At 37.6% G+C, this 24,372-nt stretch overlaps 1 protein-coding gene across 4 annotated transcripts in view; it reads right to left on the bottom strand.

The window, feature by feature from the left end:
- Positions 1–24,372, bottom strand: part of BRAF (B-Raf proto-oncogene, serine/threonine kinase) — a gene marked incomplete at its 3' end in the record, with an annotated part of 83,508 nt that overhangs the window by 24,208 nt on the left and 34,928 nt on the right. For 2 of the 4 annotated variants that reach the window (XM_084206419.1, XM_084206421.1), the window contains exons 4-10: positions 17,916–18,019; positions 17,123–17,225; positions 15,657–15,805; positions 14,482–14,601; positions 6,220–6,379; positions 4,632–4,668; positions 282–418 (exon numbers count right to left, since the gene is read on the bottom strand). In XM_084206419.1, the coding sequence (XP_084062545.1) occupies positions 282–418; positions 4,632–4,668; positions 6,220–6,379; positions 14,482–14,601; positions 15,657–15,805; positions 17,123–17,225; positions 17,916–18,019 (810 nt within the window). Of the gene's footprint in view, positions 1–281; positions 419–3,122; positions 3,243–4,631; positions 4,669–6,219; positions 6,380–14,481; positions 14,602–15,656; positions 15,806–17,122; positions 17,226–17,915; positions 18,020–24,372 lie in introns of all 4 variants that reach the window. The other 2 variants (XM_084206418.1, XM_084206420.1) reach the window with 2 other exon arrangements.

Raw genomic sequence — 24,372 nt, forward strand, 5'->3', positions numbered from 1 at the left:
GGAAAAGTTAAGCTGTTACATGAAGGGAAAGTGGCATTACAATATGTGTCACACCAGTAAAAGTGAGTTTAGTCAATTATTTAAATTATTTATATAGAAATCCCACAATTATTTATGGATTTAAAGTGGGTTATCCCACTCTATTATTTATCGGTTTCAAGTCCTTGATCATTGCCATATTCATCTTCAAAATAACTTATAGAGCTTGGATGAAAGAAAAGTGAGAAGAATATGGTTGTGTAATAATTCTACAAAAGGAAAACAGCTGATCTTTCCCTTACCATTCGATTTCTGTCTTCTGAGGATGAGGACGATTTCCTTTCCCGTTGGGGTCCTGGTGATTTCTGTAACGCTTTCACATTGGTTAGTGACCCAGGCAAAGAAGCAGGAGGTGTTGCAGACAAGCCTGCAGCTGAGCCTAAATTTCAGAAATAGGATAGTTTTATCTGTAAGAATCCACCTTACAAGAATGTATTGATATTAGGTGCAAGAATTGTATTTAAGATGTATCTATCTCTAAACATCAATGTGAATGTTAAGAGAGAACAAACATATACAGGAATATTGTCCTAATATTACATTAGTGCTCATGTCTCAGATTTCAGGAAGAGACAAATCGATAGCAAACATCCCTGTAGAGATTTCTATATATTTGATATAACATCCCTGTGTAGATTTATATATATTTGATATAGTCTCCATTCTCTTGTTCATGAATTAACAAAAAGACAAGGTCTTTTTAAGTAAAAAAAAAAATACTTTAAGATGTATTTTTAAAGTTCCATCAGTTTCTTTGAGAAGAACAGTAGCATTTTAGTTAGCAGCATCTACCTCTGATATTTCTTGTAGCTAAGCTTTTAGGAACCCAACAAATAGCTGAACTATTGTACTTTGGAATCAAAATAGGCTAAATGCAAATAATTGAAATGTTTTCTGGTTGAGTCTCCAAGTGCCACCTGAAAATCATTTGGCTGTTTTAAAGCTATCTGTTATTAGAGAACTATTATTAAAAAATAAATATTAGACTTTAGGAAGGATTAAAAAAGCACAAGTACTTTAGTTAGCTAACTGAAGCATATTCTAGGAAACACAAAAAGAATAGTATGTCTGTGGCCTGTAGGTTATCTAAACAAATCTAAGCAGGAAAACCTTACTGAGAGAGCTGTTTCAGAGCCCCAGTGGCCCTTTTCAAATAGAGCACTTCACCTAGACACTGCTTTTTAAAATACATCACAATTATTCCTAACAAGGTTATGCTGACCCTTCCAATGCAAAGGACATAAAATAGGGTCAACTGTTAATTAAATTCATGCTGCTTTGCTAAACAATGTATGTCATTGAACAAGACCTCTAACATTCCACTCCTTCTCTCACATCAGTGCTCTGGGAAGAGGTGGAAGACAATACTCCTCATTATTCTCTTAGAAGCTCCCCTCTTAAGCAAAAAGTGTCTCCTAATGACGACTAGGACTTCGTGACTTTTTAAACTGCTGCTTAAGTTCAGTCACCCAGTGCAGGCTAATTTATCAGACTATATGTGTCCATCACTGGACTCACTAAGCTAAAATCTATACACTTGGAAGTGGATGCACAAAAATACATACCAAGAGATACAAAATGGGACATATCATCTGTAAACTGTCCCACATACTAAAGCAACAATAATGATGTATATTGTGCACCCTAACTACATTTATAAACAGTTGGAAGCCAGTGACCTGAAGGATGGACTTGTGTTCATGTTACGGCCACTATGCTGTCATTTATTTATTACATGATTCATCTGAAATCAAACATACATGGAATCAAATGTATGATGTTCCCAGAACATGAACAGTTTCCCAAAAGTTTACTGGGCTACAGATTTCCTCTGCAATAGCAAAGATCTGGGATGCATTTTCTTTGAGGTACTAAAATCTCCTATTTAAATTTTAATACTGCAATATGGGAACACTAGCACAATGTTCACCCTTCACCAAAAATGCTTCCAGCACATGGCAGAACTCTGTAGTTAATCTGTTCATAATAATACCAGATGGCATGTTTTCAAGTTATTATAGTAGAATACTTCAGATTGTGCTGGATTTAAGTCAATAGCTTGGATTCTGAAGCAGTATGTAACATATTTCATTCTGCAGCTTGCTTGTTGGGAACACCTGACTTCTTACAAAGACTTCTAGAAGATCAATTTTACTCAGAAGTTCAAAAGGCGAACTGCTCTTGATATATTCTGAAACAAAAGTCTTTGAAACAGCCAAGATGGTAGCATTTGAAAACCACACTACATGCACTGAACTAACCATTTCTACACGTAATATGTACAGACAAAAGTATGAACATTTCATGCTATTACTCAATAGTTGGTTTCTCCAGCATATGAAATCCCACAGAGTTTTTTTGGGATTTTGTGCAATACAACAGATCCATTGACAGCTCAAGGCCTGAATTACCCCCACGGCCAATGAGAGGAAAATCTAAGTGTCTTATTTTACATAGTATGGGACAGAAATACTGTTTCAGTCAAATTTACTAACTAAATAAAAACTACTAAAACCATCCAGAGCCCCAATGTGGTGTCACTAGCACACTGTCAAAATGAAGTATTTGTTGAAAGCTGACATGACACATTACTTGAAAAGCTTGAGACCTAACAAGATATCAATGGAAATGTTTGTAATTCACATTTGATTTCCTACATCACTTTTCAAAACAGAGAATATTAAATATAGAAGACTGTTATAGCACTGAACTGACTTAAACTGAACAGTCAAGGAAATTCTAAGTTAAGGACAATTTCATATTTAAAATCACTGCAATGCAATCCAATGCCCTTTGTTTAGAAAGATTATGTTAAGGTCCACAGAAAAACCTCAACTATGAAATTCCTTGCTTTTGAAGATTTAAGTCAGACTTCATTTATAATCATTTTCAAGCGTGTAAAGGTGAAAGTGAGTATGTGTGAAAAGCACATTCAAAGCATTCCAGCCAGGCCAAGCAAAAAACAGAGGTGTTTTGATAAACTCACACACTTACATACACACGGTGTGAGGGTGAGGCACAAACAGCATCTGTGGTTTTACTTATTTTGTTTGGGTGAAAACAAGAAAGAAGAGCCCAACTACCTCTGAACACTGGGCCAGGCTCAAAATCAAACACTATTTCACTGGGGACAGAATGAAGGAGGGGACTGGGAGTCCGGGATTGGTATTTCCGAAGACAGCGCATCAGCTGGTTCAAAGGGGCTGTTAGAGAGAAAGAGACGGGCAGGCAGAGACAGAAAGACAGACACATAGAAGAAATGAAAGAAGTCATGGGAAATAACTAGGATGCTTTGACTCCTAATCATAGATTTCTTCTGTACTTTGAAGGAAAAAAAGTAAATTCCCAAGAACACTGTTTCAGGACTGGAAATAGCCAATTGTTTTCAGATGCCAAGCAGACGGTTTATGATCAAAAGTTAAAACCAACATGATCGCACAACATTTAAATGTTGGACAAAATGGGCAAAACTCTGGAGAGCCACACCTATCAACACATACAAAAATAGCTTAAACTGGCAATTTGCAATTAGTAGCAGGGTTAAAGGAAATTTCTCTCTTTAAAGTGCCTATTGCTGGCATTATTACAGACAGCTCCATCAAACACAACACATCCTACCAAATACCAGATTTGCTTGGGAGAAACAAAGTGAGTGATAGTCCAGAGTACAAAACCTTTGAGATAAGAAAGGGTGCACTATAGTAATTCAGACCCATACTTATGGCTGAAGCAAGTTATAATCAGTAGGAGACAATTGTGTTACTGATTTGGAGTTGGAAAAACTGTCATATGCCTGCCCTACTTAATACTTCTGTATTTTCAATATTTCTGCTTTATTCCTATATTCATAGAAATAAATACAGCACATAAGACACCCTCTTCAGGACCTTGACACCTAGTGGGAGAAGTGGCTTAAGAGGCCCGTGCACAACAGATGAAGAAAAATAAACCCCCGGCACTAGATCTGACTTAACTGTGAATTAGGGCAGTGAGTTACTGAAGGAAACATAAAAAGACCTGGCTTTAGTGTAAGATCCTAATAATCTGCTTCTAAGAGTAGCACAGGCATGCAGTACAGCAAAGCAGCAACTTCAGCAGGGGTAGAGGGGGAGAAGAACTGGAGTATTTCAAGCTGCTTTAGGATGCAGCACTTGCTATGGAAGGCTCATCTACCATGATGGTTTTCATTGAAAACCCCTGTTGTTTCCATGTGTGAAAAGGTAACAACAGGCATAAAAATGTTTGGGAAGTTGTAGTGTATCTGTGTGCAGCCATGTGAGTGAATAAGTGTGTGTGTGTGTGTGGGTAGGTGAGAGAAAGAGTAAAAAAGTAACTTGAAACTAAAAAAACTAGATACTACTTCAAAACTTTTTCTCCTTCCGTCTCCCCCACTCCCAGAATGACCAGCAAATGACTCAAATCTTAGTGAAACAAATACTAAGTTCATGGACAAGCAAATGTAAATTCACTTTTTTGTTCTAGTCATAGTTTGCATTGCGGCTGTGTTTTGTAGAAGGAAGTAGGGTAACTGGAAGGGACAAAACAGTTGTGTAATTAAAAGTAACACAGTAGTTGGTTTAAATGCTACTTACCTCCCTCTCCTCGTAAACTCTGGTCTCTAATCAAGTCCTATAAAAAAAATTTAAAAACCATGTTTAATTTAAGTATTAACATTTACATTCTGGAATCAATTGAGACTGATAAGTTTGTGAATTCATAGTGTCATGTGTTGCCCATGAAATGAAAGCGGTTTCCTACCCTGACTTACTAATAGCAATGACTCAAAGAACTACGACACTTCTCAAAATTAGGTTGCTTTAAAACAGCATCTCTCTGCAGTAAAGTGAAATGTATACCACCCAAAAGAGATGCTGACAAAAAATATTGATTTAAAAACACAGCTGCTCAGTAGCAGAAATGGTTTGAATTGTCATATCAGAACCCGGGACATCAATTTTCTGTATTGGAGTACATCAGTCAAATGAATCCTGCTTTGTTTTTTCTTGTAACAACACACTGACTTGCATAGCCAGGCACACTGTTCTTCTCAGAAACGACTAACTACAGAAGGCTTTCTTCACTTGCAATCCTCTGTGAGTTCAAACTATCTTTTGCAACATGTCCAGACTAACAGCAAACTACACTAAGGATTCTATCAAAGGAAGGAGAAAATTCTAGCAGTTGGCTTCTCTATGTCCATTTTTATAATAAAGCTTTTTTTTTATTACACTATTATATTTATTCTCTTCTTGTTCCATAATTATATTTGTTCCCTTATGCACCTGTGCTTTGCTAAAAGCACTGGCTGTGCCTCAGCTGCACCACTGCCATATTCCACATGCAAATGCCTACATAGCCACACTCTTAAAATTAACATTTCACCTTTCCCCCTCAGCTCACATGCAAAACTGATTTTGTGCCTCAGTGTCCAGGCAGATTTCAAGACTGCTCATCCAACAAATGACTAATTTCTAGAGAGCAGATTTAAGGATAAAATACAAACTGTGTATGTTAGCAAAGTTAGCAAAAGGCAACATCTTGAAAAGTCCTAACTGTCCTTATGCTAATACCAACCATTATTATTAGTTACATTTCACCATCCAGAGATTGCAAAATTGTGGAAAAAATCTTAATGTAGCAGTTTCTGAACACTCCAAAGGAATGCTCAGAACAACATAAAATGGGCTCTTAAACTCTTAAAGAACTACCAGAATATGTGAACTCAGCTTAACTTAATTATTTAGTTTCCCTAAATGCCAAAATTATTACATGGAATACAAATACAAAAAAGTCTCTGTCTTGCATAATAATGTGTTTAACACAGAACGGTTTGCAAGAGTGGTTACTGGCAACAGCTAACAGCATAAGTCTTGGGACTAATGGCAGAAAAAAAAAAAAAGGCAGTTGTTTAGGGCAGAATGTTTCTTTGAAAATGAAAAGGACAGAACTGTCAAAAGGCAGTTCTGCTTTCAGAGAATGGATTGTGTTCTTACAGCTCTCAAGAGCAAAAAATAATCTGCTAAAAAAATGAAAAATAAATGATCTTTGAGTATTCTGGCAGATCACTGAGGATTATCTTAGAAACAGTGTACATTGTGTACACAATGCATTCAAGACACTGATATTCACAAGGAACACATCACATCTGCTATTGCTGATCCAATGGGCAGCAGTACTCACATCAATATTGACTGGCTCGATTGTATTGATGTGGACGTTGGGAGCTGAGGAGGATCGGTCGCGTTGCCCAAATTGATTCCGATGGTCTTCATCTGCTGGTCGGAGGGGCTGTGGGATTGGAATGGATTTTGAAGGAGAAGGACTAGGGAGAATTGGTGGTCTGAGAAACAAAGTCAAGGAAAAAGAGGATTTAGGTCTACAAATGGCTTCAAACACTGCATAGTGGGTGTGGTAAGTCCTTTTCAACTATAATAATACATAACAAAAAACTGATCTAAAGCCCCGAACAAAAACAATTCATAATGAACGGTCTCTACTCCCCTATGATCAATTGCAACAACTCTCTGTTGCATCAACTACCTGATCACACGGCTGTGAAGTGTTCTGAGTTAAAACAAAGAAAACTCTACCATACAATGCCAAACTAGTAATAATAAATCCTGATCTGAAAAACTCACGCTGCCCAACATGCATTGCAGATAGCAAGATACTCTGCAGTTTCCTCACCTCTGAGTCAATGCAATACACTCATTTTAATGGTAACCAATTGAGAACTAAAAATACTTAACATGTCATATTAATGTTACAGTCAGAAAATGTCATAAAATCTATGGATGGGATTATTTTTCAACAAAGAAAAAGTGAAAATTACATCTGGTCATTCAACCTACTTGATTAATAATTATGAATTATTGATTCTAAAAACAACATGGCCAATGTATCATTGATACTGAAAATAAACATATCACCCTTTAACCTCAACCTTTAAGAAACAACTTTGAATAGCACAATATTTCAAATGTTATTTACAGTGCTACAATGCAACAGTATTAACTGAAAAGGTAAGTCTTCAGAACACACAAACAAGCTTCCTGAAAAAATGCAAACACTGCCAGTCATAAATGTAGATATAGCCTATAATAATGGCATAATGAATTGAATATTCAAAAGACAAAACAACTAAATACTTGTGTTTTTTGCTTGTAAAAAGGCAGAAAGTCACTTCTTTGGTTATCCATTAATTTTGTTGAAGTTCAATAAACTGGCAATTATCTCTTATCCTAGTCAAGGTCAGTCACTGTTAAGCCTAATGATTCAACCTAATGGATCTAAGGCAAAAGGCTAATGAAAACATTTGCCACATTTGTCGGAGAAAACTTTAAGGTAAAATACACATGGTATCGGACAACAAGGTTTTTAAGAGCTGGTTTTTTTTTTCCAAGTTCTATAAGAAGAGCGGAGTCCTCCAGCCATTCAATGACTCATGGATTAATTATCAAGCCCACAAAGACAATGTCCACAGGGAGAAGCTTCAGAAACAAAATCCACTGCAGGATATAGCAGCAATAGGTCCTGATGCCACTTCCTGTAAGCAATGCTCCTTGGCCTCTTCAAAAACCTTTGGGGAAACTAACATTTTCAATAGGACATCTTGGTATTTTTTCAGAAACAGGTCTGTTTTATAGCCTACTATCCTACCTTTCATTGAAAAGTTTATCCAGTTTGGCATTGATCCCAGAAATCAGTGCTATCTGTATCCTAAGGACCTGTCATCTTTTCCTTCCTGGCCAACAATCTCACAATTGAAAATGGCTAAACAAAGTGTTTGTGAATCAATTCAGGCAACAGCCTAGTAAGTCTTCCAGTAAAATACCTGAATATGTTTGGGAAGTGGGGCAGGAGAGAAGAGGCAGGGGGTTTAACCCTGCTTAACTTGGAAAAAAAAAAGCAGTTACCTGCTGTCACATGACAGAATATAGATACTGGGAAGCAATGAACTAAAACTACCAATAGTCAAATCTCTGAGAAAGGGCCTTGGAAAACCCAGCATTTCAGTAGCTGTTTATAATTTCAGAACTATTTTTTAAAATGCAGTTGTTGTACATACACATAAGTTTTCATTCATTGCCACGCAAGTACCTTCAGGTAAAATGTTGCAGATGAGGAAGTTTTGAACTCCTGAATGTGTGTGTAAGTAAATCATGTGACTAGAACACACATGAGGAGATGGGACACTGCACAGATCCTAATGCAGGACTTGACTGACATTTAAAGGCACTACATTTTCATCTTAAGGCAAGCGTGTCAAATGCTGCACAAAAAAAGTATCAGCAGAAAAGCCTAAAAAGTGTCTAAAGCAGGCTAGTACTGTCATTGCTGGGATAGCTAACTCCTGCTTAAACTTCCTGAGAGTTCTCAGGTAATAAGGGAATTAAGGGAAATATATCACAACATCCATCAGAACACTGCACCAGGACTGACTGACAAACCATTTGAGCTCTGCCACATGACAAAACCAGAAGCAATCAGATATTCTGTGATCATGAGTAAGCCAAGGGAGTGAAAACCAGATTGAGGCAATATTGTTTCAATTACATCCTCTGAGTCATAAATGGTCATCTGCTACTTCTGTATTTCTGGTCACAGGTCACCATGTCCATCATGTTGCTAACACAGACAGCATACTACGTCATACCATGTTTGAAAACAACTTGTACAGCTTTTTCTACTCATTAAATTCTTACTGGGGGAAGTCCAGATCTTTAGAAAATAGGCTGATAAAGAATTATCTTTTTTTTTTTTTTTTTTAGTCTCTAAGCTGATACTTGGAGAATCTCTGGGCTTTAGACAACAAAGAATTCAGAGATGAGAACCTCATAAGCAGCTAGCCACATGCTCCATCCTGATTTTATTAACAGGTGTCCTTGAGACACTTTGAAAAATGTAGGTCATTTATGCTAAATGGAATTTTTTCCTGAAAAAGATAACTAGTGAAATAAAAGAGACAAAGGGTTTGCTAGCTAAGACAGCCTACTGAGATCACAAGCTCAGAAAAATATTACCACCAGCTTCTGCCTGTGTGTGGCAAAAGCTATATCTTGGTCTGCATCAAGATCTTGCTCTATCAAAATCATGTCACCACAAAGAACACAGTGATCCTCTGAAATACCAAAAGGCTGTTCCTACAGTATTCCTACAGTGAAATTACTTCAGAGGAGCAGAAGTGACACTGGAGCTAAAAGGGCCAGATATCATGATTTGGAAAAGGGTGACATGGTCTATTCCAGGCCAGTTCCAAAACTAGTTCTTAGGCTATGGAAGCATAATGCTGACCTAACACACTGCAAAAAAAACCAAAACAAAAAAAACCCGCCCCAAACAAACCAAAAAAACTTAAACAAAAACCAACCCTCACCCCCTAAAAAATAACAGGCTGAGGCTTAAAGGAACATGCAGTTTGAATATCAGGATCTGCATTTCTGTTGCTCCTGTGGCCTTTGTTAACAGTTTACAGACACCTTGCTAAAGGAGACCTTCTACAAGTAAGCAGACAAATCACTTTCTCCCAGCCTCCAAGATGTAGGCATTTTTTAACAAATGATTCTCAGCTTCTGAGGCAACAAGCTGATGTTGTCAAATCTCAATCTGATACGTTATAACCTTTCCAGGCAGTGACAGAACATGCTTTTACCTTGAATCATATGTTTGGGATTAGCACACTGTTGCCCCCCTTTTTATCAGGCAAAACAGGATGATATTTTATCAGGAAACAAGAATAACTGATACCCTTTACTAAGCATAGCAAGTGCCCATTTACTGTTCCACAAAACTGGGTCCACAAGAAAGAGTAAGGTAATTCAGAAAAGTGTCTGCACATGTTATGTTATATATAAACAAACAATTTTATAAAATCATATACAATATGTCTATTGCATTTTAGAACTTGCAATGATATAAATAAGTTCACTTTACAAATGCAAAAAAAAATTTAATACAGATTTCCCTTAATGTCCTTTACTCACCAATGAGATGTTTCCTAAGTGTTTAAGAGCTGGTCTATGCAGGAAAGATTTTTCTTGAATTTTTTCTCATGACAGGTGTATTTGGGCTTCAAGATTTTGTTGACTGTATTTTTATTTTACTGTACTTGAGCAAATGCTTGAACTGAAAATTCACATTCACCTAGCTTCAATTATAAGGCATGCACCTGTTCCTTTTTAAAATGACAGCATCCCTCTTGGACTGAGACTTTCTTTCTCCTCCTCACACCCTGAACAAGTCCATCTCAGTTTAGCCACTGGGCTCAGTGCTGCACACACTATTTACCTGTAAGGCTGCACACTCATATCCAAACCAAACCAACTGCAAGCTAGAATGTGTATCAAGGCTTTTTTTGGATTGTTTTTGTTTACACCAGTGTTAACACCAATCTGGATTTGGTTGTTACTGCTCTTAATGAAGAACACAGTGCACTTTCAGTTCCAAGCAGTTTCTTAGGAATGCTAAGGATCTGGGACATAGCGGTATTTCAGCTATAGTAGCATGCAGGTAAATGTAAATTGTGGAGGCCAAACAGGTTCTGATTTAATTACTGTGGGAATGCATAGACATTGCCAGAAAACCTAACTTTTTTATTTCCTTCCCCATCCCTGCAGCCTGGAAATACACAATAATCCCAAATCAAATGTCAATGTGGAGAAAAGGACAGCAGTACCAGTTTGTAACTACAAGCTAAATATCTTTCTTGCAGCACCCTCTGAAGTCAGTCTAAAAGTATCGTGGGACAGATCTGTAAGTCATTACCCCACACAAATTATTGCAGTTTTTTATACCCTGACAACTTGTTTTCATCCATGTTGGCTTGTAGGTGAAAAACAACTGCCAGGAGTATCACAATGGTGTGCACTAATTTATAATGGCCTTTGAGCTCAGATCAAAACCCCACTGCTTCATATACCAGGGGTTATCAAGAGAACCACATTGTCACTGATAGTCCTCCAAACCAGGTCCAGCTCACTAGCAGGGTTTTGCAAATAAAGTTTTGAAGAGCAAGAGGTTTCCCTCACCTGTTGTATGGACTGAGAGTTTTATGATCCTGATATAAAGATTCTGATACCAAACGTTTTCTGCCAAGCAAGAATGCATATAAACTCAACTTGTATATTGTAGGAACACTGGGAATATTTTCATGGAGAAACCTGGAAAAGGCCTGGTGCCAGAACTTTTAGGGGAAAAGTTCACTGTTTTATGAATTAAAACACAAAGCTTTTGCTCACTTACACACCACAGGACCTAAATGGCATTGTAGCATAAAATGTAATATTTTAAGACTGTATCTTCGCTTCCTTGGCTTTTCAGAAGCTTTTCTAGACATTCAAGTATCTTCAGCTGAAGCAGAATGATCAGTGAACAGTTGGAAGGCAGAAAGGAAAGCAGAGGTGTTTAATCACAAGCTGGAGCCTGCTCAAAGGCAAGGACTGGCAAGCTTCCAAGAACAGTGCACCAGACATTCCCCTTTTCTTCCTCCAACTTAGAAGACGAAGCATATTGGGAAATGCTGTTTTTCAAAGAGCCAAGATGTTGCCAACTTGCTTATATCTCTTTTTCATGTATCTGAGACTGAGGGAACTGGGTTCACAGAAATTCTGCGCTCGTATTTTACGAGCCAAGATGGAGAAGAAACTTCATGACAGTGCAATGAACAAAACAAATACAATGTCTGATATACAGTTTCCTTACTTCAATTTTATTACAAATGGCTCTTAGCAGGGAAACCTAGACTTTTCTTTCCATTTAACTGCAGATTTTAACTAAAATGGTTGTTCTGGCACAACAGGATAGTGCAAATGGAAAGAACTAAAATGGGACACAAAACCTAATGTTGAGGCTGGACACAATTTTATAAGGGGTTCAGAAATGTGAAATGGGACCATATGAGCTCCCACACCTTGGGGTGGAAAACCTGGAGGGGACTGCCTATGGCTCACAGTTGGAAGAATGAAAGGCTACAGGCCTGGATTGCTTTAGGATGTTGCACACGAGCAAAGTGAAACAGTTCTCCAGCATGTTTAGCAGCTTTTGCATCATGTCCAAGGGTCTTCCTTTATGTCCCTTTCTCTTCCAAACTTTTCCATTTCCTCCCATTGCACACTTTCACTCTCGAACTTGTCTTGAAACACAAACTTCCTTCTTTTGGGCACTTTGCCTGCTGCTGGGATCCCTTCACAAAGCTAGAGATGAAGAAGGATGTTTGCCTTCTCTTTCCTCAGGTTTACCAAACAATTAATAACATCCCTTCCTCTGTGAGCTGTTCCATTCAAGATGCTAGAACAGAGAAATCAAAAGAACAATTATTAATCTAGGAAGTGCTAATAAAGCGCTAGTTCCTCATATTTTCCATCCCATTGTTCAGCTCTCAAATTTCAATCCCATATTCTCCTCCCAGACAAAATAAGCTCAAATGTCAGCCTTTTTTTTTAATTCCAGCTGAGCTGATGGCCCATATTGTAACAGTCCTCTTTAATAAAACCACAGGTGAGTACATGTTTTTATAGAAAAGGTCAGCTTTTTAAATTCATCTAGATTAGTATTTCCACAATTATGTTCCTAAAAAGCAGAAAAGCATGATTAAAGAAAGGCATGAAAGATAACTGGAAAAAGGTATGGACAGTGCTATATGCTTATCCAGTAACATATGAGCTACTTCTGGAAAGGAAATACCACATACACAGATGCTAGGGGAACACTGTATGACTAACATGCATATTATGTATGAATACCAGCTGATAATCATAAACCATTTCCAAAATGAACAGAATTTTGCAGGCATGATGTATACCTTTGTTTTGTTTATCAATAAAGTGGAAAACAAAGCAAAAAAGCAGAAAGGATCTGCTTTACATCTTCTGCAATTACACACATTTATAGATGCAACACTTGAGAAAAGCTCCTAAACAGCAACTAGCAAGTGTATTTAAATGTTAACATTTTTATGTATGTGAAGTTAAAGATCTCAAGGCATTAACCAGCTTTGGTCTAAATTTTTTCCTTCTGTTTTCACTTATCAAAACTAAGACTGCCTGAAGTAATGCATGTATCAAGATAATCCATATTGCTGTAACCTCACAAGCCGGTAAGAATGGACCAATGTGATTCAAAGGCAAAGTAGGACAATTTAGAATATTAAGAGTAGGGCTATATAGTGTCTTTGACATCCACTAGTGTTTAACACAATTAGTATGAACAAGTTTCTTCATGAATTAATAGTTCTAGCCCAGTTACAATTTTGGCTGTAGCACAACAAATACTTGACAAGCAACCTTGCCCACAATCTGCTGTACGAATATCCACAGAATCTAAAGGCAACATTCACTGCCTTGAAGAAGTACTTTTGAATTCACTCAAATCTGCACGAAATAGAACAAGTAGGAACATAATCTCTGTACTTACCAAGTGAGGTTCCCTCTGCAGGACTGTCAATCTGTTTTCCTGGGATGCATTTTATTTGGTCTTCTATAAAACAGTCTTGGCTGTCCAGAAAATTTATCTTCTAGTTAAAGAGTCCAGAGGTGCCTGCGTAGCTTCCAGTGTGTTTCTGCTTTAGTTTAGGCACAATTTTCACTAATCCAAGAGAGCCTCTTTGCCACACTTAGCTCAACTCCACACAGCACACATGTCCTGGGAATGGTTTTCTGAAGGCTTCTGTGTTTGGTGTTCTTAATAAATATACACCAGATTTCTTGAGTGTGATACACATCCCTGAGTTACTCTTCCCTGGACATTTGTTCAACTACCTAACGGTGGATGGTGTCATCGATCTCTTCGCTACTGGGAACATAATTCAAATATGGTCTCTTATCTCCTCATGGAGAAAGGATCCAGAATCTTTGTTGGAAATGGTGAGTTTTAGAGGTCTACTTTTACAAAACCTGGAGCTGCAGTAACAGGTGCTATTGGTATACCTCAACATGAACAGGAAGAAGACAGCTGGTCTGGAGGATACTAAAGCAGTGTATGTGGAAAAGCTACTAAGACAGCATTATGAACCTGGAACTGGCACCTGTTCACATCAGCCTTATAGTAATGTGTTTTATTCTCAAACTGACATATGTCACTTCAAAACATATAAACTATAATTTAATAACCAACTAATAGAATTTGTGAGGATATAATTTTGGTTTATATTAATTTTAAGTATAAAATCTTTCCAGTTTAGACCAGGTCTAAGGTATTATGTAGAAGAAATCAGTTTAACAGGTAATACCTCAATTCTACAGACAGTTACACACACATTTAACCTAGGCTCATTATTAATGTATAGAATTTGTGTGAATGAAAACATTCACTTAAGTTAAGCATAGGTGGATATATTTGCATGAGAAGCCAGATTACAACAATGCAGAGCTGCAAAGCAGTGCTTTGAGTGTTTCTTAGCACAGTACTGAAAAGTTATGTTATTAAACAGCAGGAATAAGTTCATACCCAACAGAATCTGAGGGGGGCACTGAGGGGTATGATCCAGATGCTGGGGTGGTCTCTCCTAAGGAGGCCTCCTCCGGTGGTATGGGGTGATGTTCAAAGAACTTGGAGACAAACAGCAAACTGTGAGGCAAGAACAAAACAAAAACAACCTAACTTGTGCAAAACCCAGAAGTTTCACAATATAATACTCAAAAACTATAAAAAAGATCCCAAACCCCAAAACCTCATTGATTAAATTCTAAATTTAAAAATAAAGATCACATACATTAAACCTGCAAGGTATGTTAAAAGTATTATTTACTTCACAGACGATCAAAAGATCATGCCTTAAATATAAAATTTGTGGAAATTATTTTTTTAATCTTTTAGATGGAATTGTAAACATCTGGTTCTTCAAGAATGCACAGCTTATGTCTATCAGTACATAAACTTACACTCTGAGCACAAACTCCAGAGATGTCAATGGAAACAGTTACAAATACCAAAATAAACTAAAATTAAATTCATTCTTGGTGAGAAAAATAGCATTTAAAATTATTCCTCATACAAAAATCTATTTAAAAGACTCAATAGCCTCTGCTGAAACTAATCAAATAGAACAGACCCAGTTTACACCATATCCTAAATCTACATCAAAGACTTATTTGAACAAATAGTTTAGTCACTCAATCCAAGAACACTGGACTGTTTGGGTCACTCTCTTTTATGTTTCTTACCTAGGCATTAATCTTGCCAGCAGATTTATTTTCAATTATTGTAAAACCAACTGCAATTTCACTATAAATCAACTACTGTCTCTTAACATTTTTTCAGGTTGAAGAGAATAAAGCCACAGCTAAATTTTAAGCATGGCCCTAGCCATCACACAATAAAGAACCAGTTTTGATTAATAATAACAACTGTGAACAATGAGTAGTCTGTCTGATACAGTCAAGTGCTCAGCAACCCTATTCATGCTTCAAAAAAAGCATAGACCAGCAAAGAAATATGAACTGGTTGTCTGAGCTAGCACAGAAAGAGTATGAATTAAGCAGTCTCACAAGAACAGTTGTACTCCTATTTTTTTTTCAGGCACCTCCTCTGACTTCCTGAATTACAGATTTAACACAAGAAATCACTGACAGCTGTATACTTGTTAAAAGGCTCAACTTGAAAAATCAATTGTGATTACTTACTCAAGTTGGTCATAATTAACACACATCAGTGGCACTTCTGTACTACAGCGCTGGTGAAATTTGTAGCCACAAGTCTGGCAGCGGAACCCCTGGAAAAGCAGCTTCCGACAGAAATCACAGAACGCTAACGTGAAGAACGTTTTTCGTACCTACATCAGCAAAAATAGTCACAATTACCCAGAGCCCTTCTGAAAGCCCAAGATAGGCTATTTGCTTTTACCTCCCTCAAGTGTACTTAAAAGTCTCTTTTGTGATGCTGGAGCTACAGTTTTATGTATCAAACAGATTTACACGAAAGATCATCATCTCCTTCTTGAAGCAGTTTTCATGCACTACAACATTCCTTCAACTGTTTCTTGGAATTAATGCTTCACTTCACTAGCAGTAAGAACAAGAGCAAAAAAACCTGAAACAAAACTTTACTATTATCATGCTAGACACAAACATTGAGAATTTATTTGGATACAACCTATAAAACCAAAAGCTGCTGAAATACTATTTCATATTCTAACTTTTCCAGAAGCCAAAAAACATTTCAATCTAATACCAACAAGACTGGAAATACACAAGCATATATCTATATATACACACACACATATATATAGGGCTTCAATGTATGATTGCAGTTATAGTTGTAATTTTGACTACTGAAACTCAGATACAATCAGAATCACAACAGGGTGATCATGCATTCTCCCCAGATTATAGGGGGGAAATGATTTAGCTGATTTTCAAATTCAGCAATACCTAGTGTAAAAACACATTCTTACTTCTATTATTACACGTAACAATCAGAATTTCAGTGGGATATAAAAAATGTAAGCCTACTAGAGTTCACCTAACTAGCCATAACCCAAACAGCCTGTTTGAGCTAAATAGGTTGAAACAGCTTGCAGACAGAATTTTGCTATGTTTTAGGTTGAAATAGAAGGTCTTTCTTTCCCAGTGTGACAGACATTATTTCCAGGATTTTGTATGTAGCTGGAAACATTTAGACAGATTCTGTTTAGCAGCTTCCATTTACTTGGTGCCTTATCAGGTCAAAACATATTTGTGCACTGCATCATTGATGATGTCAGCACTGCTCTGGGAATAGTTAGTTCATTAGTTAATTGCTGCTGCAGAGCCAGCAGGGAGGCCCAGAATACATTTTATAGATACAGCAATACAAAAATAGTAGATTATTACAGCTCTGCAATGCAGTACTGATATAAACCTCTTACATTTATAGATTTTAGAGGGTGTATTCCAACAAAACGTGAAAGTTTTAAGGGTGATCAAGTACTCTAGCATCACTTATTTCAAATACAACTCTATCAAATTCACTTAAGCTACTGTGATTAAAAACTTCTTTTGCAACTCCCACCACATCCCACAGATGCAAAATATTCCAAGTTGGTAATTTGAATTTGAAAGTATGAAGTTGATGTAACCCCACTCAGCATCTCACAAGACCCAGTACATACGAAATTGTGTGTCGTGAGCGGCACATTCTCCAAAACTTCCACATGCAACTCCTCTCCTGTGAGCCAGGAAATGTCTGTGTCCCAGCCAATTGGCTTCTTCTCTCTAAAGTGAAAATAAGCCTCTCATTAGCATCAGCACACAAGCCCTTGCATGTCTCTTGCCAAAGTTGTGAGATCAGCTAAAAAGTTACACTGTGGGGGGTTGCTACCCAGTCCAATTGCAAGAAACTTTAGAACAAGACCTTAGGCTCAGTACATAGCAAACAAAGCACACCTTCCCTGGACAAGGTACAGGAAGGAAATGCACTTTTTCAACCAGCTCCAGTAGTGACCAATTCCTTGTTTCCCACGTGGCAGATGGCTTTTTGATCAAATAGAAGGCACCTGTTGTATAAGAGTTCCACAGAGATAGCTAATTGTGCACATGAATATACAAATTTTTAGGGCTGAAAACTCTTTTTTCCTCCCAAGGGAACTCTCTCTTTAGTTAAGAATGCTTTATAGCCAAATAAAATAAAACCAAGAAGTTAACACAGCCTATTTAATACTTGCTTGGTTAGCATGAGTTTATTAAATGAGTGTTTTGACATAATTTCATATTACTGAATATTATGCCTGAGCCTTTTCCTAGGAGTTAGACATTCTTTTCAACATGTCTGCAATGTGCAAATTGTTTAGTGCAAAGTATCATAAAATCCTGAACTTTGTAAACAACCTCTGGATAGAACTGGCCATCCTGGGTAGCTCCAATACTTGATTCTAAGAGCAAAAAAGCATCCTACACAAACCATACCCATCTTGTATTCTGTAAACAGCACAGCATTCTGGAATAAGACCTCTCATCATCAGCGCTTTTTTTAGGCTGTCTCGGACTGTCACTCCACATCTTGCTGGAACCTAGAGGTCAAATATAAAAGAAATTAGTTAAAACAACGTCCAATTTATCCCCCAAAACTGATGTAAACGTTTCGACCTTCAAGTGCTAAAACCCACTCTTCAGGATGCTTTACAGAACAGTAGGTCAGAGTTTTCCAAAACCTTTTTTTTAATCAAGAAAAATTTTATTGCTGAATATTATATGAAGAAAAAGGCTCAGATAGAGGGGCCAGCAAGCTCTACACATCTATTAACATTTGGAACAGAATCTTCACTCAACTCCAAAAGTGAATTTCCAACTTTCTCAACTGGAAGAAACTGGAAACACAGCACATGGATATCTAATAACTACATACAGCTTTAATTTTACAGGCTGGCCTGAACATAAGTGGGGAAACATGCCAAGTGAAATTAAGTGAAGGAACTAACTTGGACTGCACTCAAAAAAACATTACGACAAAATGTAAATATTTTATTTTCTATTTCTAAAACAGAAGATAAGCATGCAAACAAGTGAAACAAAACAGTCATCTGAGTCAGGCAGACCATCACCTCTCACTTTAACCTATATTTGTAACTCTACAGATACGTCTTACATGAAAATATATTGCTCTTTTCTGTTCCCTGGCTTGAAAAGTTTAGATAACTAACAGGATGGGAAGAATGGAGGAGCACATTAAAACTAGCCAAATCAATAACTCCATACTATGTAAAGGTATTTTCCTCACTTCTAATTGTAGGCATATCTTATACAAGTAAGTAGATCATCTCTAGGTAAACCTGTGATTTAACAGTGTATACTGTCAAGCCATAAAAAAGAAGAACACATGATCTGGTGATTAAGTGTAGTAAGGTATTGAATATTATGTACTAACTATTTTTAGAACTCAGTAGGGAAAACACGCAAGTCAGGCACTGTACACACTGAGATATTGCCTATAATCACAGACAGTACCTTGAACACAAATCAGAAGATAAACCTACAAACTTAACAAACCTGACAAGTCTGTCTGAACACCTGAAAGTCAAATCTAGCTTGCAAGTGGCTTAAGCCAGAGCACTCAGTAGCCAAAAGCAGTCTTTTAATCAGCTTCAACTGGCTTTGGATCAGAGCCTAGTTTTTGTTCCCTGTGTTTAAATTTCCATGGGTATTTAGGGGCTCTATGTCCTACTTAAGCATGACAGTGCAAAGTAGCAGCCTGTTTCAAGTAGCTGTGTGAACACCACTTGAGGTTACACTATATACTGCATTTCTAGAACTCTAACATATGTGCTTTCAGAAGACACAGATTAAAGGAATATTTTGCTTCACCATCTTCTTCCCATTAAAATGAGAGAGCCTCTTTACAGGATATTTATGCATTTCATCTTGTCAACACAAACATTTTAAAAAAGATTATTTTTCTGAATTCCGTGAAAAAAACATCCTATAGACTACATCACAATTTTGATTTTCAGCCTTAGGTGACTTTGGTTTACACATTGTATTATTTTTTAATACATCTTTCTATTACTCTAAGTAACTCCTTAGAAAGGAATTCCTCTCCTTTCTCCAAGGATGGAGAGTATGATTCATTCTTTTATACAAATGTTGAGTCTAAATTATGATTGTTGTATTGATACAGCAAAACATCTATTAAATGCTATTTTTTGCTAAGGTGATTAGAAATTATAAGTGAAGTTGTATTATAAATTCTGTATTATGTTACTTATAAATTGCACAACATTGATTCTGCTTGTAGAACTCATGTGCCATTCTAATAATAAATTCTGTGCTATGCTAACCAAAATATTTTGTTAAAAAAATAACTCTTTAATTGTCCCTATGATTTAGTGCCATCATCATTCTGCCAAAGACCCCTAAAAGAACCTGTCTGTCCTTTCAGTGTCCTGTTCTATGCCTCCAACATATATATTCACAAATGGAGAGTAAATATTTTTAAGAATCTGACTGAAGTCTCTGAGGATTTCAGGTGTGCTCCAACCTCCCCCCCACATCAGATCTGCTCATGAGCCCTTTCGATGGAGGAAGCAACTGTTCTTTGGCTCAAGGCTATTTTTCCTCTAAACTCCTGCTGGATTGAGGTTGAGTCCCAACAGACAATTCAGGTGTACCTTTCCAGCAACCTCAGTCACTTCACCGCTAATATCCACAGCGGCAGAAGAAACTGAAATACTGCAAAGGTGGCAGACAGAGGATGGGGACAAAAAAGGGAATGAAAAGAGCCCGGAAAGAGGCTGGGCATGAAGGAGAAATGGGAGGAGAGGATCAGGACAAACTTCAAGAACTGAACACGCAGGGAAAGCATGTGTACACTGGGAGAGGGAATTGTGATCAGCAGGTTAGTGGGAATCAAACAAGCAAGATAGAGGGAGGACAGAAGAGCTGAGGCTGAGGGCAGGAAAAAATGACGTGAAGAACCACCTTGCAGGGAGAACTGTTTGCCAACACCTGGGGAAGTACTGGAAGTACGTCCTCAACAGGAAGCTTTCAAGCTGTGATTGGGAGAAGAGGTGGCTTGTTCTGGACAAGGACAATCCGGGGGAAGGAGGTGCCTAGGAGCAGCGATAGAACCCAGCACAGAGAAGGAGGAGGTTCTAGCTTAGGCAGAAAACTCCAACAGAGTTAAGTATTAAAAGAAACCACGTTAGTAAAATCTTGACCTGTGTGAGGGAGTGGAACAGGACAAGAGGAAAAATCAAACAGTAGGAAGATTACTAACATTAAAGAAGAGATAAGCAGCATTGCGGTCACTGGAAAACATTTTCTTCCTCCAGCAGTGATCCTCCATAAATGATGACAACATCCTCCAGTAACTCATGAAGCAAAGAAATGCATCAGGGACCTCCAAGTTCCAATGCTATTAATTAATTACACTGGTATAATTTTTTTTCCTTTGAATTTTCTCAACAACAAGATTTATGAAGTTGCAGGGTTTGTTTTAAGAGATCAATAAAGTTGGAAATACAAACTCTCAAAATTTGGGAAGTATCAGAATGAAGGTTACCTACAGCAACAAAAGTGCAATAGGACTATGAAAAATGTGCATTAAACATCCTGCTCACTAATCATTTGCTATTCCTTAGTATTATTATCCCAAGTCCCCTTCATTAAAATCCAAGCCATATTTATGCAATTTGTAATTAGAAACATGGGTAGAACATTTGTTCTCTTCACTGCCATTTGCATCACGATCCAGCTAAAACCCAAAGAACTGCTTTTATTACTTTCAAAAACCATCATGATCCTGAATCAGCATCACATTTAGAACATTCTCTTACAGAACTCCCGAGCAGAGAAACATAAGGCCAAATTAAAAGAACTTAGTGCTAGAATAAGTCCCTGTAGTATTGATTAATCATTTTCCCAGACTGGTACAGCATGGTCTATCACCATCTGTGCATGCAGCCCTTCAGCCCCCTCCTTCAGTCCCTACTAGCACCTGCTGTAAAGCAGAAATCTCACCCTGCAAAGTATTCCCTCTGAAACCTCTTTTTGTCCCCAGCTTCTTTTCACCCCCAGATTACGGCAAAGTTAAAGAAAAAACTGGTTCCAGTCTTTAGAAACTGACTGGAACTCCGTCTTTAGAAAAACAAAACCCAACACCAGTTCTTTTTTCCTGACTAACAGACTCCTGCTGACTCCAAAGCAGGAGTTTTGGAACAGTTTCTTTCTCACCCCCAGGCAGAGGGAGGGTGTGCGCCCCCCAGCCTGGGAGGGGAGCAGGGGGCAGGAGCCCTGCGTGGTGCAGCCCCCGAGTGCCTGCCAGGAGCCCACAGCTCCAGCACGGCAGGAAGGCACCAAGGAGGGTTTATCAATTCCATCAAGAGTTCTGCCAGGATTCCCACAGAGCATTTTAACTGAATCACATCAGCATTTTTTAACAAAATCAGTTCCCCAGGAGAAAATTTCTCATCTACTCCAAAATACACAGCACTCTGATGCCTGCAACCCAATACACTGAACAAAGCTGGCATTTTACTGAAACATAGAATGTTTAATATTATTTAAAATCCATTTTGTCTGCACTGATCCATTACCTCTTGATCCCTCTGTTTTATAACTAAGAGAATCCAAGTGTTTCACAATGGTTACCACCTAGAAACTCATGTTACTAAGCTAGGGGATGTACTCCTAAACTGTGATTGTTAAGGGCTTTCTTTTCAGGTTACTTATATACATAAGATTTGTAGATCAGAAAAGGCTTAGGTTTTTATAGCAGTTAGTAAGTTGATTCAGCAAGCAACTTTCAAAAGTGAAGGGTATGAAAAGTGTGGGCTATATAACACTAAGGAACAGTACAGAAGCTGCCAACACAGACTGCAAGGTGTGTTCAGTGTGTAGATTAATAATATACCAGAGAAGATAATTTACTTGAGCATCCTAAATTGGGTAAGTAGCAATTCAGGGCAACACCAAAACACATGCTTAAGTTTGCAAATGGTAAGCCCCAAGGAAAAAAATGGAAAATTATTCCAGATTGCAGAAATTCTCAAAGCAGTTTTACTACCTAGACAGATTAAACAGAACTGTAGCCCTTAATGTCCTCATTTCTTTTACTCACCTGAACTATTTCTAGGGACAGTAAGTATTTGTAACAACATTATTGATATATATTTAGTACTGCAGCCACAAGTATTTAAGCAATGCATAATAAATCATTTATTTTTGTAAATCAGGTCATTCCCAATTCAGTAAGAAATTCAGGGCTACGTCCCTAAATAACTCTTACATCACTTTTCTAGCATCAGACTAGAAACTGGCATAGTCTCAGTAAGCTAAAAATGCTTCCTTACACCACTGTAGTTTCCAATGTTTTAGAGCAATAAAGAGACTGAGAATCACTTCAAAAAAGCAATGCAAAAGTATTCTCTGAAAGTGGAAAGGCTGGTCAGCCCTGAATATCCAGTACTATACTTCTCAAAACTAGTTAGCTGGCTTTATTTTTCCCTCAGCCTAACACTGTCATTCAGCTCACTTTGGCCAAGTGTAACACATGTACAGTATGTAAGGTATGTGTAACATAGCTTAGAGCTTCAGAGCAATTCCAAACAATCAAGCAGACTACTGGGTGCAATAGTAGAATGGATTTGAAATACCACTTCAAAGTATTTATTTGCTTACCACAACACATACACCCTGAAAGATCACACTTTTTTCCTCCCCACACCTGATACCCAGGACAAAAAATTTCAGCCACATGTTCACAGAATTCAATGTGTTGGGAGAAAATTAGACTAAACTATATTTCTGACAAATAATTCGTTTGGCCTTATAATGTGGAAGGTTTTCTGGTAAAATACAAACATGAGATCCACATTTAATTTCTCATCTTACTTATGGAGGACAAGTATTTCACCAAATCAGTCAGCTACTTCTTACAGCACTAACAGATAAAATTACCCTCGTTTGTGGTAAAAAGGACATAAGATGGCACAGAACATCACATTCTCTAGAAAAGAACACAGCTTTCAGAAACAGCTGTTCTGGATATCAGAACATGAAGCTCTGTCCAGCTTCCAGGAGAAAGCAGCAAGAAAATACATTCTTAATGAAGCATATTAGTGAGACAAATGAGAGGCAATTGCATTGCATTAAATCCTGTTTCCAAATTGATCAGAATTTACCCATTTCACAAAGCTGTTACCATTCAATCAAATGCATTCCATTTAACTTGCAAAGACATGGGTTACCAGCACCCATCAGTACCTCCAATGCAGTTAAATGTAGAACACAACAGACTGATTTTTGTCAGTACAGAAATATTTTCTCAGGAATACAACATCACTCAACCACACTGGATTAAACCTATTGTGCCTAATGAATGGCCTCCACATATAATTTTTCAAACTTTTGAGAGACAGTTCCAAACTGTATTCAGAAGAGCACTGGTCATTTTAAAGGGGACAGTCGAGAGCAGATCATCTTCAAATTTTCATGAGGGTGAGTATCAGTGGCAAAAACTGTGAAGGCTGACAATGACCTATTAGTAAAATAAAGTTTGGAAAATATGGCTTTAGACTTCAGACTTGAGAGAAATGCTCATCTAGAAAAATATCTGTAGCCACTATATGGGTATGAAACCCCAGGACCTTGTGGTTTCTGTTCAAGAGACAAAAAAGTCAGCTGGCTGTTCTCCAAACCAAAACCCACATGCATTAGAAATTTAAGGTACAAAACAGTTTAAATAAATCTTTGAAATAGAGTTCACTTTTGTAGAGTCCTGTCTCAGCTGATCACACTCCAAGTGCTTCAAAAGCAGCATGGGGGCAAGAAACTATAGCAGAAGGGCTAAAATTCACATCCTTCTCTAAGCTGTTGCAACTGATCCTAAAACCAAATGGATATTTCCATCTTCAGGTAGTATACACAT

This window comes from Fringilla coelebs, assembly GCF_963513975.1.
Source record: "Fringilla coelebs genome assembly, chromosome: 5".
NCBI classification, from domain to species: Eukaryota; Metazoa; Chordata; class Aves; order Passeriformes; family Fringillidae; genus Fringilla; species Fringilla coelebs.